Source organism: Pantherophis guttatus, chromosome 3 (genome assembly GCF_059756535.1).
Source record: "Pantherophis guttatus breed Tessera chromosome 3, ASM5975653v1, whole genome shotgun sequence".
NCBI classification, from domain to species: domain Eukaryota; kingdom Metazoa; phylum Chordata; class Lepidosauria; order Squamata; family Colubridae; genus Pantherophis; species Pantherophis guttatus.
Window position 1 is genome coordinate 128,704,165 of NC_142065.1, and position 20,464 is coordinate 128,724,628.

Consider the following 20,464-nt stretch of genomic DNA (forward strand, 5'->3'; position numbering starts at 1 on the left):
CTAGTTTTGTCACTTTGTCAAAGAATGCAATAAGATTAGTCTGGCATGATCTGTTTTTGATAAACCCATGTTGGCTTTTGGTTATTACTTTGTTTGCTTCTAGGTGTTCGCTGATTCGTTGCTTGATTATCTTTTCCAGAATCTTCCCTGGTATTGAGGTCAGGCTGATGGGTCTGTAGTTTCCTGGCCATCTTTTCTTTCAATGTTACAAACTATCACAGTTATCAGTAGAATGACAGCTGAATTAAAACTGCTGCTGCTTCTGCTTTGTTTCTAGTGTCAGCCAGAGGGAAGGGTATATCAAAGCTTCATAGTTGAGAAAATATTGGAGAATGAGACTGGAAAGCAAAAATCTGCTTCAAAGCCATTGAATTATTTCTCCTTTGGTGCATTAAGACTATTCAGCTGGCTCCAGAAAGCATACCCGATTAAGAGAACTTCTTGAAAATCTTAATGTAATTTGCACTGAAATTAGATGGGTGAGGAATATCTTGGAATACAAATTGCCAACCAGGAATATGTGTATTTGCCTTTCTAACGACAAATAGTTGAAGGCAGGCTATTCACGCCAAGTTCAAGTTTGATTTAATTGCTACATTGTTTTTTTCACACATTACTTGCGAAGTGTTTCCTTATAATTTTTACTGCAAACTGTAGACAAGTAGATATTTTTAAAAACAAAATAGTAAATGGGAGTTAGAGCTTGATTAAGTTAGATTGTTGAGCTGTCAGATCATATCTCGTGCATCATACCGCATATTTCTGCATACTTTTAATGAACTTCCACAATTTATAGCTAGTTATACCTCCATCTGCCTGGTAGTGGGAAAAAACCCTCTTTCCCAAAATTAGTGTGAGAAAATAATGTTTACTTGGATATATATTATTTAAGCATTAAGTCAAATTATACCACCAGTTCAAGTGTTCGTTATTTAGTTTCAAAACTCTCAACTTTAAATTATTTGGAGAGATAGAAAATTACAAACATCTTATCCCTTTGTGTTTTTTTCTTTTAAAAACTTATGCCTTATTTTTACTTTGTGCCTTTTTAAAAAGTTGGTCTCCTCCATCTTTAAAAAAAGATTGTATTATTCATAGAATCATATTGCCTTGGAATAAGACAAAATTTAATTTGAGACGGATTCCAACTTTGAATCCATTGCTCTATGTTGCATCAGAGATAAATATTTGTTATCATTGATTAACTACTACAAAGCAAGACTTAGAGAAAGATTTTGGGGGCAAAGTCTGTGTCTTCAAGGTGATGTCTAATTTGAGTCGATAGACCAGCACAAGCAAATAGAAAATTAGATGTTTGCAGCCCACATGTTATAGTGGTAATAGAACCATGATGGAAAACCTAAGGCATGTGTGCCAGAGGTGGCACACAGTACCCTCTCTATGGGCACACAAGCCATCACCCCAGTTCAGCTCCACCACGCATGCGCGCATGCCTGGTTTTTGGGGCTCTGTTGTGCATGCGCTGGTGTCTGTGTGGAGGGCACGCGTGCATGTGTGGGGGGCACTTTGGGCACTTGGTCCAGAAAAGGTTAGCCATCACTGCAATAGAACTAAGGTCCAAAGCTAAGTGTATCAATGCTGAAATGCTGAATCTCCGAAGACTCAGGGCGGCTTACAATGTGCTCAGCAATAGCCTTCATCCTTTTGTATATTTATACAAAGTCAGCTTATTGCCCCCACAACTGGGTCCTCAATTTACCTACCTTAGAAAGGATGGAAGGCTGAGTCAACCTTGAGCCTTGGCGAGATTCGAACCCTGCAGTAATTGCAGGCAGCTGGTCTTAATAACCAGCTAAATAACAGGGTGCCTTAAACCCCTGTACTACCAAGGCTCTTGGTATATTCAATATATTTACACAATGATAATGCAGTATATAATATAGGAAAAATCTTCAAGTATGTATAATTTCCATAGAAGTAATGGAATAATACAATAATGAATCCAGTAACAACAGATATTCAATGGTTAATATTGCCATATCTTTCAAATGCATTTTCCCTTCTTCAGATTCTAATAGGCAAGCCTACAATTTTTACAATAAGTTTTTTTAAAACAAATAAAGGGCATTTTGTTGTGGAAGTTGGAGGACTATGGGATATGTCACTTTAAAACATAATGTATCTGTTCAGCCATTCTATTAAATCCGTTCTTGCTTCTTCGGTGTATGGCACATCTTTTGGCTTTGTGTCTTCAGGCTTACACTGTGCAAAACCATGAACTTGTCCAGGATATACTTTAATTTTATAATTTACTTTACAATATTCTGCAAGTTTTTTTTCCAGCAAAGAGATCTGTAGCAGAAAAATATATATGTTATTTATGGTAAATTTTAACATTACATTTTTAAAATTATTTGTTCACGTGTAACCTGGATTCTTTTTTTTTTTTAATTTGATTTATATGCCGCCCTTCTCCGGAGACTCAGGGCGGCTTACAATGCGTTAAGCAATAAGCAATAGCCTTCATTCTTTTGTATGTTTTATACAAAGTCAGCTTATTGCCCCCACAAACTGGGTCCTCATTTCACCTACCTTAGAAAGGATGGAAGGCTGAGTCAACCTTGAGCCTTGGAGAGATTCGAACCAGCAGAAATTGCAGGCAGCTGTGTTAATTACAGGGTGCACTAAACCCTGTACTATCAAGGCTCTTGGATCAAGGCTGCCAGAATATGGGTAGGTGATGTGGGTGGGTGCTACAGAGTACCCGTGGGTACTCTGAGTTCCACAGGCAGGCACTGGATAGAGCTTGGATAGACATATAGGTGCTCTTGGCCAGTGGACCATTACAGAGTGCAGGCAGGCAGGTGCTACAGAGTAGCAATAACAATAGCACTTAGACTTATATATGGCTCCAGAGTGCTTTACAGCACTCTCTAAGCAATTTACAAATGTCTGCATGTTGCCCCCAACAATCTGGGTCCTCATTTTATCAATCTCAGAAGGATGGAAGGTTGAGTCAATCTTGAGTTGGTCAGAATTGAACGGCCGGCAGTCGGCAGAGTCAGCCTGCAATACTACATTCTAACCACTGCGCTACTACGCCTCCATTCTCCATGCTACTTGGAGGACTCCTTGGGAGAAAAAGCAATGGGAATGACTTGCAACCTCTTACTTGCTTCTACATTGACTTTGCTTGTAGGAATCCAGGAGGGAAGATTGCAAATGGTGATCATGTGGCCGCTGGGATACTGCAGTCATGGTCATTGCAAGTTGGTTGTCAAGTGCCCAGATTGCATTCCTGTGACTGGAGGATGCTGAAATGGCCACAGTTTTGAGGACGGTCATAAGTGCCCGTTATCCAATGCTGTCATAAGTTTGAATGGTTGCTGAATGAGTAGTCCTAACCAGAGGACTACTAGTAAAGGTTATACCACAGAAACATCATAATTATTTTAGTCTGTTCCTTTTGAGCAAACCAAATTCTGCAGATCAAGTGTGGGCAGCTCAAGAATTTTCAGTCCTTGGAAATGGGGTGCATATCAGTGGTGGGTTTCAAATTTTTTAACTACCAGTTCTGTGGGTGTGGCTTGGTGGGCATGGCATGGCTTGGTGGGCATGGCAGGGTAAGGATACTATAAAATCTCCATTCTCTCCCCACTCCAGGGGATGGTTACTGCAAAATCCCCATTTCCATCTGATCAGTTGGGACTCAGGAGGCAGAGAATAAATGGGGGGCGGGCCACTCAGAGGTGGTATTTACCGTTTCTCCAAACTACTCAAAATTTACACTACCGGTTCTCCAGAACTGGTCAGAACCTGCTGAAACCCACCTCTGGTGCATATGCGGAATGATATTGTATAATACCTCTGAGCACACAATGAGTAGAATAAATGCTTTGGAGTAATTGCACCTTGTATTGCAGAGGAGGTTTCTGGGAAAATAGCACATTTTAGCTATCTTCTGCTTGTAAGCATGTACTTTGTCAATGATAGTCCTGTCCCTACTAAAAAAAACCCACCCTGCTAATTATTATCCATGCTAAAAATCAGGCGGACAGGAAAATATTAAATTGATGTCAAATGTTTCTCCCTCTGTGCAGGAATTCCCTTCTTCCACATAAACACTATGTAGCAGGGATAAATAGCTGTTTTCAGCTGGGGCTCCAGTACCTCATTAGTTGCTGCTAGCTAAATGTTCCCACTGGTAATACTACAATAAGAGCAGACTCATTATTTTTCGGAAGGATCCTTAAATGAAAATAAGGATCCCCTGCAATGCTTATTCCTCATTTTCACTCATTTGCTACGTGTGTTGCAGAGATATCAGTCATAAAGCTGTTTACAAACTGAAGATAATTGTTTACCTGTTGAAGAGAAATTGTATGATCTTTCTCGCCAAAAATGAAAAAGGTTGGATTCAGTAAATTATATCTAGTTTCAGAATCTCTAATAATTCCTAAAAGAAGAGAAGTTACATTAAAACTACATTTTTCAAGGCAAACAATAAAAGTAGAAAACAAATACTCCATTTACCTTAATTATTATGCTATTTGATGATAATGTAGACATTTTAAGGTATAATTGGAAAATATAATAAAAATATGAAATGTTATTTTAGATTCAAGTGGTTCTGCAGTGATTAATGTTTTTACAGTTCCAATATGAGCCTCAGGGCTAAGGACATCTTATATATACCGTATTTTTCACTCCATAAGACGCACTTCCACGCCCCCCCCCAAAAAAAGTGATGCTGGTCCTTTGGTGAATAGCAGCTGAGCCGCAGCGGGGGGGTGGTTCTTTTACAGTGCTGAATCCCACCTCTTCTGTCTTTGTCATTGCCTCAGGAGTCAATAGGCAGAGTTGGCACATGAGAGGAAACCTATCTGTGGTCCTCTCAGGCTCCACCTGATATATATTTTCTTGTCTTCCTCCTCTAGACCTAGGTGCATCTTATGGTCAGGAGCATCTTATAAATACAGTACTTTATTCATTAATTTTGAAAACAGCACTTAGTGCCAGCCAGTTCCTGTAGTTTCTATGATACTGGTGTATCCCCAATTCCTAGAATGTACTAAATTATACTGGTATATATCATCTGCCATAGTCCTATTATACTTAATTGTATTATTTTCTGTGCAGTATACCAGTTCTCCTTCAGGGAATTGGTCTAGTACTAAAGCAGAGATTGCAAATCTGCACCAGCTTGATATGTATAAAAAAAATTAAACTTTCCACAATTATTTGAAGAACATGAGTTGTAAAACATTTATAGACTTTGTATTTGGTTTCTAAAGGGTATACACTCTTCATAACTCAAAACCACCTATGGAACAGTCTAAAGAATAGAGAAGTAGCATGTACTATGCAAATATTATAATATTCAGTCTTGTAAGTGAATCTACAAAAATTTAATAATTTCAGTTATCATGTTTACTAATCTAGCTGTCTTTGTCATTTATGATGTAGTGATGAAATAAACTATTTTTTATAAAGCTTTCCTATCTGACCATCTGCTAGTATTTTTATTTGCCAGGGATAATCAGGGAGAAGCTATTTATATTTTTGGCATAAATAGATGAAAAATGATTTTAATAGCATTAAGTTGGGGTAAATTGAATAAACTATTTTTGTTACTTGCGATAAGAAAATTAGCCAAGGCTTTGACTGCTTCTGTTATTTCCACTTTTTGAAAAGAAATATCAATATGCTAGCCAAAGGATATATTCTTGTATAAAGAACATAATCTTTTGCATGTTTACTTCCCCTTCTACCAGATAAACACATGTAGGATATTCTCTTGGCTATATGTGTGCTCATGCTGGCTTGACACAATATTAATTTAAATGATATCCTCTGACTATACCAATCCTTTGCTGCCGTGGCATCTTACTTTATATTTCAGAAAAGCACTTTCTAATGGGTGGGTCTTTCTGAACACGTGTGTGTGTGTGTGTGTGTGTGTGTGTGTGTGTGTGTATACGGTCATGCACACATGTTGTTGGTTAAGGAGGCTATGAAGGTTTTTGAGAGCTTAGATTACAGCTTTTCAACCTTGGTGGCCTGGAAAAATTGTGAGACAACCCAAGAGAATATCCTATATATATAGCTAGTCCTTGACTTACAACCATTCATTTAGTGACCATTCAAAGTTACAACAGCACTGGAAAAAGTGACTGTTGACTGTTTTTCCCAGTTACGAGCATTGCAGCATCCCCATGGTCATGTGATCAAAATTCAGATGCTTGGCAACCAACTCAGATTTGTGACCCAGGGTCATGTGATGACCTTTTGTGACCTTCTCACAAGCAAAGTCAATGGGGAAGCCAGATTCAGTTAACAACCGTGACAAGAACAAACATAATGGGGCAAAACTCACATAACAACTTTCTTGCTTAGCAACAGAAATTTTGGATTCAGTTGTGGTCATGAGTTGAGGACTACCGGTATGATTATTGGGGATAAGTGGAAGCAAACATGCATTAGATGATCTTGTACATATTTAATAATAAAACAGGAATATATATTTTTTCATCTTATTGAATTTTCTTCAGTTTTTCAGTGAAAAGTGGAAATGACAGAAGCAATAAAATTGTGGGCATTTTCCTTCTTCCCAGGAACAAAAATAGTTTACTACTTTACAAAAACCTACAATAAAAAATAGGAAGCATAGAAAATAGTAGAAAAGAAAATAGTATTTTTTTTTAAAAAAGCATTTTTTAAAAGCTGATTTTAAACAAACTTCTATTTGTAAGGCAAGACTTAGAGTCATTAGGCTATGTCAGAACACATTTTTTTAAAAGGAGCTTTAGAAAACATTAACCGGGTGATCACTGACTCAGCTGAAAGAGCAATCTTTCCTCTGTCAACCGTCTAATGAATTGCAACAGTTATTCAGGAACAAACCGAAGCAGATTATGAAATGGATAAAAGCCTAAAGGTGACATAACATATAAATGTGTACTTCAAAAGTGAAATACAGCAGAAAAATGCAGCCTGAGGTCTCAGACAGTGAATAGGGTGATAACATCCATTTTTTCCTTCCAGAAGAAATTGTATGCCTGTCTGGTAATGGGGCAATTAGATAGCATAGATATGCCCCTTGTTTGGTAGAGAGAGAGAGAGAGAGAGAGAAAAGAGCACTCAGTTTGTAAAAAGTACTAATATAGTGCAGTTTATCCTTACAAACAATGATTTCATACTGTTCAAATTGAAGAATTAATAAGTGTTCTTTTTTACCATAGAGGGACACTCCAGCCTTTAATTCAGGATTTGTTAGCATCACGTGATGTACAGCCATTCCACCCCAGGAAAATCCAACAATACCAATCCTGATTGCATTATACTGCTCTTTTAAATATTTCAAGACCGTATCGACTGTCCTAAAAAAATGAAATGCATAAACAAAAATGACATCTTTGCATGTACGTAAAACAAACTACACGGTTATCAAAATGTATCTTTCCTGCTTGTTAAAAACAATTCTTATAAAACATTATCCACTCAGGTGCTGGTTTCTTAAGAGGATGACAATACACAACCAAGTTAAGTCCTCAGAATGGATTTTCTGAAATTAAATGCCAGTTGTGAACAACTTATTGTTGTATTTGGTACTCATTTACAAATAAATGCACCAATGACCAATACTGATCATATTCTTGAAAGCTGAAACCCACATGAATTGAAACTTTATAACCTGCATAACTACAAAAGAATCCTGGAGCCTTATTGTCCCTTTGCTCTGCTCAGTCACTTTTACAGAGAATTAGGTTTTTTAAAACTGTGCTTCTGGTCGTTGTCTTTTAGTTTGGGAAGCTCTCAAAAATCTTCTTTGTGTTCAGAGAGTCAAAAAGCAAAGATAGGTTGTCTTGGTATTGGAGTATGGTTTAATTTGAGTTGAAGATGGCATGTGAAATGCCTTGCTCATGCCCCAACTTGTTACTTTTAGCTATCATTAACTGCTTAACTCCACTGAATTCCATCCTAAAGGAATTAAAAATGCAAAGTATCCAAGAAAGGTGTTCTCAATAAACACAATTGGCAATATTCCTGGTCTACAGATTCACTTGAAATGGTGTCTGATAAAATCCATTGTTTGATAAGACATAGGTTAAACACACAGGTTAAAAGAAAGCCATTAAATAAATATACTGTATAGACAAGCAAGAGAGGAGGAGGAAGGAAAGAAGAGAAATGATACTACAGTATCTTTTTTTTTTCTACATGCAAAACAATGCAGTATGGGTAGACCACAACTTACAACAGTTTATTTAGTGACTGTTCCAAATTAAACAGCACTGGAAAAAGTATGTTATGACCATTTTTCACACTTATGACTGTTGCAGCATCCCCATGGTCATGTGATTCACATGTCTCACTTAGCAACAGAAATTTTGGGCTCGAAGTAGTCAAGGACTACTTGTATGCATCGCTATATAATTTATATTTATTTATTTTTTACATGAAAACATCGCTTGCATCATCCTTCCCTCAATCACATAGTCAGGTTGTTCAGTTCACCAATAAAAATGGTACAGCTCCACAAAGATATGTAAAATCATCTACAAATCCAGGTGTAACTACTGTTGTAGTAACAGTAAAAATGTTTAGTGTATGATATATTTTTCATTTCCCTCATAGATGCAATCTTAGACAGATAATAAAGCACTATTCACACACTACGTCACAGCAGGTGTCAATACCTAATCAACCCTGGCTGATGTAGAAAATGCAGAGTAATTGGACAGAGAAAATATTTTGGAAGCAGATGAACAAGAGGTTTGTAGCTGAGTGAATAAGGAAGAAAAATGATGAGAGAAATATTGTAGAAATGTGTATAGAAATGGTAATTATATCTTTCAGAACTGAAATAAGAGCTTTAAATGTTAATGTTGAATCATGATAAAAATGACGCCATAATTGTTGAGAGAATGTGAATGCTTTAGGTGTGGGTGGTATATGAAAGAATGACTGTGTAACTTATTTAAAGTGAAGACTGCATCTCTGCCAAATGATTAGAATAATGGCATTTTTGTTTTGTTATACAAACAGAAAAGAAAAAAAGTGTAAAATCTATTGGGGCATTAGTTTATTAAGAATGCATGGGAGAATATTTGACAAATTTCTGACTGAAAGTGTGTAAGTGGTGACAAACAAGACTCTGAGAAATGCTGTATATATCTCTTATACAAGGAAAGGAATGTAGAGATTTTGCTTCTCAGCACCCTACTAAGAATTGTATAAATATCAACATTCATTATATATTGGTAGTTTAGAGAAAGTATGCTATAACATGAATAGATTGAATAATGGGACATTTCATGAAAATTGGGAATTGAAGATTGGTTGCTAAACATGGTAGGAGTGCTATACAGTATGTGAGAATAAATGGAATAGTGAACAGATGAATTTTGAACATGGAGTAAGACAAGAATGTGTATATCTCCTTGCCTGTTTAACCCACTTATGCATGAATGGATGTTTGTTTTGATGTTAGAGACGTTCGAGATAAATTAATATGTTCTGTAAGCAGATGAATTGCTGGCCAGGTACAGTAACCCCAATCATAGTATAATATTTATTAAGGATGAGAACAAGATATGTTTTTACGTACATGAATAGAACAAGACATGCTTTTACATGCAATGCTTGGTTCTATGTGGTACCTACACTTTTATGAATAGTGTATTCTCAACATGGCAAAGTTAGATAAAAATCTTGAGTGCATAAAAAATTAAATCTGTTTAAAGCGGTTGATCGTATTCTAACAACATGAGGGTGAATCCTTTCTTATATGTAGCATAAGCCATTGTTTCTTTACTCCCTTTCTATGATTTAATGGTAATTTTTCTTTCATTTCTCAAATGTGGAATGGCAGCTTGTTGCTGATATAACTGACATTCCTGTCTTGAGAAATTCTGGCTTCCATTGTGTATAATACACTGAAGTAGTTTGATCAGATGAAAAAAACGATCAAAATTGCAAAATAGATAGATGATGAAAGAATGAATTGGCCAAGATAAAGGGGAAAAGCAAAGAAAATCGTGGTTGAATGCAATCAATGAGATCCTCAACAAAAAAAATGAGAAGTTTAAAAAACAATATGCAATGTAGAAACTGGTGCAAATATAAGGGGAAAGTGAAGATAGTTTGCAACGACAGAGTGAAGTGTAGTGTTAGAGTGAATGGAATTGGTATAAACTAGATTTATAGTTCCTTGTCCTTTAATTTATTTGCCTACTACTACTACTTTTTTTTTCTGTGCTTCACCTGCTTTGGAATCAGCATCACAGAAGGCTAGAAGGAAACTTGGAGGTCTTCTAGTCCACCCCTGTGCCCAAGGCAAGGTTGTTTATCCTGAAAAGAAGTTGTACGATGGTATGCAAGTATGTATGCTTTGGTGAATCCAATATAAACAAAAAATCCTAAAGAAACAAAAACATTGATCCTTCTTTAACTGTTGTGAACCTAAGGCATATTTTATCTTAAAGAGTATAAAGGCTACAATTTTCTCTTCCCACTTTTTGCTTGCTTTTCCATTATGAATAACTTTCTGGTTTAATTAACATGTTTTCTTAATCAGACACATATCAGTTGCATTTACTTTTAAATAAACACTAATCTTACTTGTCCACTTTCATGGGATCTCGATCCTTTAACCAGTCTCCAAATTTCTGCCAATGATCATTGGGTGTCCAAGGTACCTTTCCCAGAAAAAAATCTGGGCAGATGGTTCTGTAGAATATTACATTCATAAGTTACTTGAAGGTTTCTGTGACAGATGAATTCCCAAGCTATCTCTTTAGTTCTCTCTTTATTTTTCTGCAGTAGTCTAAGTTATCTAAAATATTTTAAGTGTTATTCGTCTAATTCTATACAAATATCACTGCATTAAAACAATATGTATTTACAACAACATAGAAACAAAAACACACACACATATACAAAACAAGATCTTAAGAAGTTAACAAGCATGAAGATTAGATAGGTAGATATTTATTAAATTTATATACTCCTGACTCCCAGTAACTCTATAAATCGTTTTTTTTAAAACCCCAAATCAAAATATTAAAGCTAACTACTAAAAATAAAGTTAAATAACACATTTCTAATTTTTAACCTATCCAGTGATTTTCTTACTTAGAAGGAATTTCCACTAAATGCAATTAATTTAATGCTTACATCATTATTTCTTAAACCTTTTTCCTCTCAGGACTCTTTCCCACTTTTAAAAATTATAGAGGACTCCAAAAGACTTTTTGTTTCAAGGGGTTATATTGTATTAAAATTTAAAATGGGCATATTCCTTGCCACTACCACTTTTCATGATTGTTTAATGGGATTTTAATATTGTATTATTTTTAATATTGTATTATTTTTCAAGGTAGACTGGCAAATAATTTTGATTTGGTGAACCCATGAAAGGTTTTGGGGGAAACCCAGATTCCTAGGACTACACTTTAAGAACTCTGGTTTATGTAATTATTTATGATTGCAGCTTTAGTGGATATGTTAATAATGATATGCATTAAGCCTTTACATTTGGACATAAAGGAGTTATATTTCCTGGCAAGCGACACCGTCTAGCTGGGAGATTTTGTTAAGCTTCTTGGTCCTATATATGCAGGTGTAATATATAGGCTTGATTCCGCCAAAATTAATTTTGCTTTAGTGGGGAAGCTGTAAACATGAACTAAACATTTTGTTGGAAAAGGAAGCTGAATGGTTTTAAAAATTGGGGTTGTTCTTAGGGCTCTGGTGCACTGTTTGGCTTCTTGTGATTGGGAATGAGAGGATGACAACAGCCTTGGTTTGGATCACAGCTATGAGGCATCTATGCACATTGATCCTGGATGGCTCCTGATTTTCAGAAGAGGTCTGGACAATATCTCGGTGTAAGAGAGTACCACAATAGGAAAATTGTGTGAATGCCCCAAACACAGATTAAGAGTTTTCTTTAAGGATTGCCTAATGGCAATAATGCTGGCAAAGTGTAGCTATTTTTCCACCCTTACTGCATCTGCAAAATACTAAGCTGTGGCCATTTTTAGTATATCCCAGTCCATTGTGGGTAAGGAGAGTCCTAGGGAACATTTACAGGTCTGCTGTGTGGGCTGCGTGGACTGTTCTAGGCATCAGTTATATAAGTCCTTTGGATTTTCTCAGGGATAGAATCTGGCTCTATTGGTTCTACGGATTTACCCGAGGAATGACCTTGCCTGGTTACCTCAGAAGAGTTTTTACCTGTTGACTCTGATGAAGTGGACAGACTCCTTGGAACCATGAATTTGGCCATTTGTATTTTAGATCCACATCCCTGCTAGTTGTTTAAAGTCTTCTAGGAGACGAACTGAGATTAGATTCATGCAAAGATGAATATTTCTTTGCAAGAGGGATAGGTTGGTCTACCTTGAAAGAACCAGATATCTTCCCCCTCCTTAAGAAGCCAAAACTCTACATGGCATGGCACCAGACTATTTGTAGAACTGCTTGTCTCGTTAGTCATCTCGTTAGTCCATCCCAACAGTTCTAACAAGGAAAACACACCCTGGGTCCCTTCCATTAAACACTATTATCTTGTTGGACACCCAGGACTCATGCCTTCTCTGTGGCAGTGCCTGCCTTATAGAACAGCTAATAGCCTCAACCCTATTTGCCTTTCCTTGTGCAATGAAGAGCTGGCTGTTAAGCACACTCTGCTGGCTGAGGTTGTTTTATTATCAGTTGAAATTGCTGTTTATGACCTTCAACATTTGTGATTTGAAGTCTTTACATTTTTAACTTTCCATGCCACCCAGAGACATTGCTGTAAGACTTGCACAGTTTAAATAAATGACTACATGTATGCTTTTCCTTTTTTAAAAGTTGTTGCATTCCTGCAGGGCAGTGTTGATTACATGAGCTAAAGAAGAATATCTCATATCTCTATTTGCTATGAGGCAATTTATTTGTACTTCTAAATTAGGTCTACTATATCTAGACTGACAAATATAAAGGCCATTAGATAGCAGCAAAATAAATGCCTGTGTCTCTTTCCTGCCATCTAAAGGCTGGTCAGACTGTTGTAGCACAGGTATGGTAGTCCTCACCATTTATCACTACCCTGACTATACATTTTTTTCCCATTCTTGAAATAAAAGGAACCCTTGCTTACGTGTATCCATTAGAAGCAATTATATCAGCAACATATCTTGTGTCTGGAAATTGCCACCCAAATATGTCATGAACCAAAATCACAGCTGTGTTTGTATCAGAAGCAGGTTGACAAACATATGCTTTGATGTTCTGAATTTGCACTTCCTGGCCACGCCCTTCATAATTCCTTCTTCTTCCGATATCATATTGGAACGGCAAATCTCCACTGGTCATTTAAAAAAACTGAAAGAGAAACGCAATAATTAAACTTAAACTCCACAAAAGCTATAATAACACCAAGGGCATTCCAGGTGGTAACAGAAAGAAAAGATTAAAATGGAATCTCACTGGCAATTATGTAACTTTTCAGATTTTGTCTCTTTAAAGTTGTCAGGAAGAAAACAACTTCTTTTATCAGGAGGAGGAATCAGCTACTCCCAAAAAATCAGTGAGAACCCTACAGAATGTTGCCTCTGACAACTTTACTTATAAGGAGAAGAGTTGGAGTCAGCCAAAAAAAAAAAAAGTTACTTAAAATTTAAGTAAAGCAAAAAGATAAACAGCCTGAAAAAAAGAGAGCTGGTCCATAGAACTGCTGAGAGACAGACGTGATTAAATGAGTAGCATCAACATTATCTCCTCCTGCAATTAAGAAAAGAAGCCAATGCAACATGAAGTCACAGCCTTGAATCCAACTCTGTTTCCATTTTGTTGTTAAAGATGGGAACTTTCCACTTCCATATTGCTAGACATGGCCCACGTTTGATGGGTAAGGCTTTCATGTTTAGTTTCAAGTTTTGTTATTAATTAAAAATAACAGCCCAAAAATCATTAGATGCAATTTTCCTCTGCATAAAGATTCTGTGCAGAGATCTTTGTTCTAAATGTTTCTGAATGGATCTCATGACACTGAAAATTTTCCTTTCTTGAGTGTTCTATCTTGCCATATTCAGATTATGACTGATTCCTGATAAGAATCAATGGCAAAAAGTTTTATTTTAAAAGGAATTGATAGTGGCATTGGCTGAACCCATGTCCACAATGTAAAGCAGGGGTCCCCAACCTTTTGAACCTCAGGGACCACCAAGTTCATAATTTTAAATTTTGCGACCACTAATACGAATCCAGCATGCCGCTTGCTGAAGCACCTGGACTCCCAGTGACGGGATGGGGTCCTTCAGGCACTCTCCCTCCTCTCTCTCTCTCTCCCCCACTCTTTCTCTCTCATTCTCTCTTTCTCTCTCCCCCTCCCCCTCTCTCTCATTCTCTCTTTCTCTCTCTCTCCCCCTCTCTCTTTCTTTTTCCCACTTTTTCTCTCTCATTCTCTCTTTCTCTCTCCCCCCTCTTTCTCTCTCCCCCCACTCTCTCCCTTATTCTCTTTCTCCCTCATTCCCTCTCTCTCCCACTCTTTCTCTCTCATTCTCTTTCTCTCTCCCCCCTCTCTCTTCCCCCTCTCTCTCATTCTCTTTCTCTCCCCCTTTCTCTCTCTCCCCCACTCTCTCTCTCATTCTCTCTTTCTCTCTCATTCCCCCTCTCTTTCTCTCTCCCACTCTCTCCCTCTCTCTCCCCCACTCTCTCTCTCTCATTCTCTCTTTCTCTCTCACATATTCTCTTTTTCTCTCCACCCCCCCAAATCTCTCTCTCTCATTTTCATTCAAGGGCCGGAAGAAGTGTGGGAGCGAAGCACTACTTGAACTTGTGTGGCATGAGCATTCGCCTTAGTATATTTCCGCCAGCCGATGGTGCAAGGCAGCCCTTGTCTCCTGCCGCTTTGGACTTGGAGCGCTAAATGGTGACTGGTCCATAGACCACCAAAATTTTCTCACGGACCAACAGTCCGTGGTGTGACCGGTTGGTAAAGCATTATAAAAATAATTCAACGTGTTTTCTAGACATAAATCTATGCTCTGTATACTCAACACAAGCAACAGACCCTCTATTGCAGACTTTCAAAAGTTCAGAAGAGTTTTTGTTTGTTTCTTTCCTAAACACTTACTTATTTTTTTTAATGTTCCATAATGCTGCTCAACAAGACTATTTACAAGAAGAAGATTCAAAACAGAAAAAAGGATGTTCAAACTACAAAGTTTGAAAATAAAAATTCTTGGAATGCTAATCCATTCTATGAGCAAAATAGATGCTAAGCTAAGCAGGAAAACTGTTACTTTTGATCCAATAATAAAATCAAATTTTGCAAAAAAAAAAAAAAAAATCCTGAGGAAATGGGGTGGCTAAGATGTAGAGGTTGAAGGTCATGATGTCGAGCCGAATGCAGCAAACTACTTCTGCTTCTGGTGTTATGTATCTTTTTCCTGTATGATCTCATTCTGGCTCTGGTCTGTATTATTTCACCCTCCTTCTGAGTGAGGGAGCAGGGAGGAGTATCTGCCAATCAGAGCCCTGTTGCTGGCTGGCCTTTCTTTTGCTTCAGATTAAGAGAATAAGTAGTTGTGGTGATAGCCATAATAATTATCACTGATAGCATTAATGAAGCAAAAATCTATTCAGCATCAAAGAAGATGCCAAATAATCTTCAAGGCAAGTTATAATTAAACATCAGTATGTCAAAAGATCCTCTATGTTAGCATTTTTGTGTAAATAGCCAGAGGGAAAGGTGTATCAAATCACCATCATTCAGAAAATACTGGAGACTGGAAGATGAACATGTTCTTTAGATTCAATGCATTATTTGTCCTGGATAGCTCAGCAGACTAATGCATTGTAATTTAACTCCAGCTGTCTGCAATTAGTAAGTTCGAATCTTGCCAGCTCAAGGTTGACTCAGCCTTCCATCCTTTCTAAGGTGGGTAAATTGAGGACCCAGTTTGTGGGGGCAATAAGCTGACTTTGTAAAAATATACAAAAGTATGAAGGCTATTGCTTAACGCATTGTAAGCTGCCCTGAGTCTCCGGAGAAGGGCGGCATATAAATCAAATTATTTAATTTAATTTAATTAACAGGCCTGATTAAAGAGAGTTTATTGAAGGAGATGCACACAATCTACATATTCAACACTAGATTGCTGAAAGGACATTTTGCAGGTGTGAAATGTTCCCGGTTCGGACCAGATCGCGGATTGGAGAACCGGTAGCAAAAATCCCTGCCCACCCCTTCACCCAGCTGAGCCACGCAGTCATCAGAGGCTTTTTTTTAATTTTTAAAAGCATTTTTTTTACAACCTCTTCAGCCGAAGGGGTTATAGAAAAAATGTTTTTAAAAGGAAAAAAAGCCTCTGCTGATCAGGCAAGACAGCTGGGATGTCAGAGGCTTTAAAAAAAAAAGAAAGCCTCTGCCAATCAGGCAACTCAGCTGGGATTGTCAGAGGCTTTTAAAAGCATTTTTTTTACAACCTCTTCAGCTGAAGAGGTTGTAGAAAAAATGGTTTTAAAAGTAAAAAAAAAAAAAGTTGGCCACGCCCACTCAGTCATATTACACCCTCCCACCAAGCCACGCCCACAGAACCGGTAGTAACAAATTTTACATTTCACCACTGATATTTTGAAGAGTACAAACTGCTAACGTGAAGATGGAGTGATGCTGAAGACAAATAGCTAGAGGCACGCTTTGTTTAATGTTTGTGTAAACATTCACTGGTTACACATATTTCATTTTTTATTGTAAATGGCTTCCCTTTAGTTTAAAGAAATAAATACTTTAATTGAGTAAATGAAAAGGCAGAGCTTGATTAACTAAATTACATAGATGAGCTGTGAGATCTTATCCACCCTCCTTTGATTTTAGTGTACTTTCATCTCAACTGCAAATTCCTGTACTTCCACCTGCCTGATGGTGAGAAATTCTTATTTCTCAAAATTGCTTTCAGAAAATATTTACTCAGCAGACACACTATTAAAGGAATTGATATCCAAATGTTTGTAATTTAAAAGCACAACAAATCAAGTTATAGCCTTTTTAAAGACATTCTGAGAAAAAGCTATTCAATTAAATGAATTATTTTGTTAAAAAAAATCTTACTGCCATAAACTGTGGCCTCCATGCCAACCAATTAGCATACTCAACCATGCAATCCCCATCCCCATGAGTGTAATATGGTTCACTGTCAGGAGACTGGACATAAAGAATCAAAAGACCGAATATGAGTCCCTTGACAGCTTATTCATAAACTTCACCCAGATATCAAGAAACCTGGGAAGAAGCATTTCAGTTTATTCAGAGACCCTGTCTTAAAGGGTCATTGCAAATGAGAATGGATGGAAGATTTCTTTTACAATTTCCAGGACTAATGTCACAATAGGTAAGATCAAAATAATCAAGAGCTACACAGGATCCAGTAAGGTACCAATAGTGCCAGTCTGGGGTAAATACAAAATTTTGGAGTATTCTAGCATATTCAGATCAACACTTCCTGAAGAAGAATGGACTGAATCTGTGACAAACCACTCAATTTTGCAATTCTCTACTTAAAGCTAATTATCTCATAACACCTTAGAAATAGCAAGTACTTACCTTATCAGAGTAAAATTGTTAGTGCAACCATGCACAAGTTCATCTTCTAGCATTTATTCATTCTTAGTTTATATTCTGACTAATTTGTTTTCTTTTCAATAGGTATTTAGTAATGTATTTATTCCTAGCAAAATAAAGTGAGCAATTTTGTGCCATCCTGTTTAGCCCAAGGATCTTACATATTAATTATTCATTTCCACTTTAAATTTGCCCAACATGTAGGTAGAATTGGAAGCATACTGAAGGGAAACAATAATAAGGATATAATAAATAATATTAGAATATGATATACTGGTATACTAGATTCTGTAACCATTAGGTTCCTGTAATACATATATGCCTTTGTATTTTTATCACATATATTATGCCTTTATATTTGTATCTCCTGTAACAAACATATTCTGTTATTAGCCTCTGTAATGTATCTGGTATTTGTCAAACAGATGTTCCTGCCATTTGATCTGAACCCATATCAATCTTCTTCCTGATTTTCTTGTGCCATCTAAGTGCATGGTACGTATTTCAGTTGGAATTGCAGACACCATCTGAGGGATAATTTACACTTCAGTTCTAATTTACATCTTTGATCTGTATAAGCTCCTTCCTTGCAGAACCAGGGGGCCAAATGAGCAATTGGGAGAACAAAGGAATGCTCAAGGAAAAGATAATGCTAATTGGGAGGCTTCTATTCCTTTGCAGAGCAACAATGAATACTCAAACCTAAACTAGGAGGCCAGAATTGGGTACTCAGATGATGTCTCTGAGGGTATAAAAGGACGCCATACCTTCCCCAAGGTGTGGCTATCTCCTCGCATGCATTGTATCTGTATGTTCTGGATATAGTCCCACCCAGTATTTTGTTTTTGGCCATAAATAAAATCTGGGTTTTTTTGCAACCCTCGTCTTGAGTCTCTCTCTTTGGCATTCTGGTGACTCAAGTATATTTTGGGACCTTACAATACTTTCTGTCAGCGTTCCAGAACCCCCCCCCCCCAACTCCAAGTAAAAACTCTGAAGCAAGCATTTCTCCTGCTTCTAACCATACAACTGTCCATCATTATTTTTTACAGTGTCTGTTAGTAGTATTATGAAAGTCAACAATGCTTGTTCCCTTCTATATTTCAATAGTACAGAGCAGGAATGGCGAGTTTCTGTTGTCGCTGTTGCTATTATTTTACTTTTATTTCTTTTTTCCATTATAAATCCATGTTTATTTATTTAGAACATTTGTGGGAATATTTACATTATTGTTGGCATTGCTATATTCTTAGGAAAAAGCATTAATTCACAAGCGATGATTGAAAGGGATTACATGCTGGAACAGAGGTTTAATTTAAACCAGTGCAGACAATTTATCTAGGAAAAAAGATCAGCTATAGATTGGGATTGCCACATCCAGGCCTCAAGTCTTTCTACAAGCTTACTTGATCTCACAGATAAGCTTGGCTTTATAAGAACTGGGTAGATCCAAACAAATGAACTGATTATTCCATTCATATTATGCTACCAATGACAGATATTTTTCTCCAATCCCCTAATTTTCCAAAAATGAAGTTTGGCAAATCAGCACTTTCCCAAATAACAGGTTTAGGTGCTGATGACCAGGAGAAAATGTTGAAAAGAGGGCTTTTGCCAGTTAGGATCATATATAGGGAAAAGTTTTTCCCTATTATATTCTTAGGAATGTAATCACCCCTAACTAGACTTAAAAACTTTCCCCCACCTTATGTCTTATTTTTGCAATGCAAAACTGGACTTTACTCTTTAGACTAGAGCTAAGTTTCATTGATTCACTAGTACCTATTCCTAGTTACAGTACATCTTCAAGCTGTCGAAATATTACTTCTGAACTTTTGCAAGCAAACAACCATGTACAGAGACTGCCAAGAACTGAGTTTCTATTAGATATTAAAAATAATCTGCATATTAAACATGCCATTGCCATTGCAGCATTAGCAATTTTAATAATGCTTCCCTTATTGCTTGTAAAATAATTGTCTTACTACCAGGGCAGTATGAAACATCAGCCATGACTTCAATCCATTCTTAAGAGGTCCGTAAAGGGGGCGTGCATAAGCACACCAGCGGGCCTATCGTCCCTGTCTTACTGTCCCCATTTATTTGTATTTACTTCCTTTGTTTATGTTTATGTCCATACCTATACTTGTTATCTTGTACATGTTTGACAAACAAATAAAATAAATAAATAAATAAATCTTCTCCAGTCCTATACTGGTAGTACTATCATTTTTCTACCTCAAGAAAAGGTGAGCAGATGTTTTTATTCCATCTGTACATACCTGAATTGGGAAGCTTGTAATTGGAAACCAGGACAAACTCCTTTTGAAAGAGCCTAGGTGTTTCTGTCCTCCACTGAAGGGAAAAACAGCAACTGCAGCTTTCTGTCTGCGTATCTACTCACCAGCTATACCACTCTGAATTTCAGATGTGCTAAGAGATATGTAGTTGTGGGAAGAAGGAGGCTCCTTGAGAATTAAATGTTTGATTGAGGAAGACAGGAAAGAAGCAGAGGCATGAATCATAGAGGCAAGCTTCTCTTGTTCCTCAAGTATTTTAATGGGGAGGGATAACTTTGAGAGCAGAAGTTATCAAGAGGAACACTCCAATAATATTTTTTACTTCCCCATTTCCTTTTCAGCATCTGTGTAAACAAGAAGAAAGTCCTGTGACATGATCTGTGTCTATCCTTCTTTGCTGACCTATAGAAATTGAGCAAAAGCATGGAGTATGGAACTCTGGAGCAATTCAAAACTGAGCTCTATTGAAGAGACATACCATCCTTTGTCCTTCAATTTAGTCAATATTGGACAATAGGAAGGTGCCACATGTATTGGTTGGGCTCACATAAATAGCCAATATAGTCTGCTTAGTTTAGGCTTAGAA

The 20,464-nt window shown here is 37.0% G+C and overlaps 1 protein-coding gene across 1 annotated transcript; it reads right to left on the reverse strand.

The window, feature by feature from the left end:
- Positions 1 to 848: 848 nt before the first annotated feature.
- On the reverse strand, positions 849 to 20,149 carry LOC117662505 (carboxymethylenebutenolidase homolog). Its single transcript, XM_034411950.2, has 6 exons — positions 19,861 to 20,149; positions 13,112 to 13,335; positions 10,585 to 10,692; positions 7,198 to 7,340; positions 4,326 to 4,417; positions 849 to 2,313 (listed from the first exon to the last, which is right to left on the reverse strand). The coding sequence occupies exons 2-6, from the start codon at positions 13,324 to 13,326 to the stop codon at positions 2,128 to 2,130; spliced, it is 744 nt and encodes a 247-aa protein (XP_034267841.1). The 5' UTR covers positions 13,327 to 13,335; positions 19,861 to 20,149; the 3' UTR covers positions 849 to 2,127.
- Between the last annotated feature and the right edge of the window lie 315 nt (positions 20,150 to 20,464).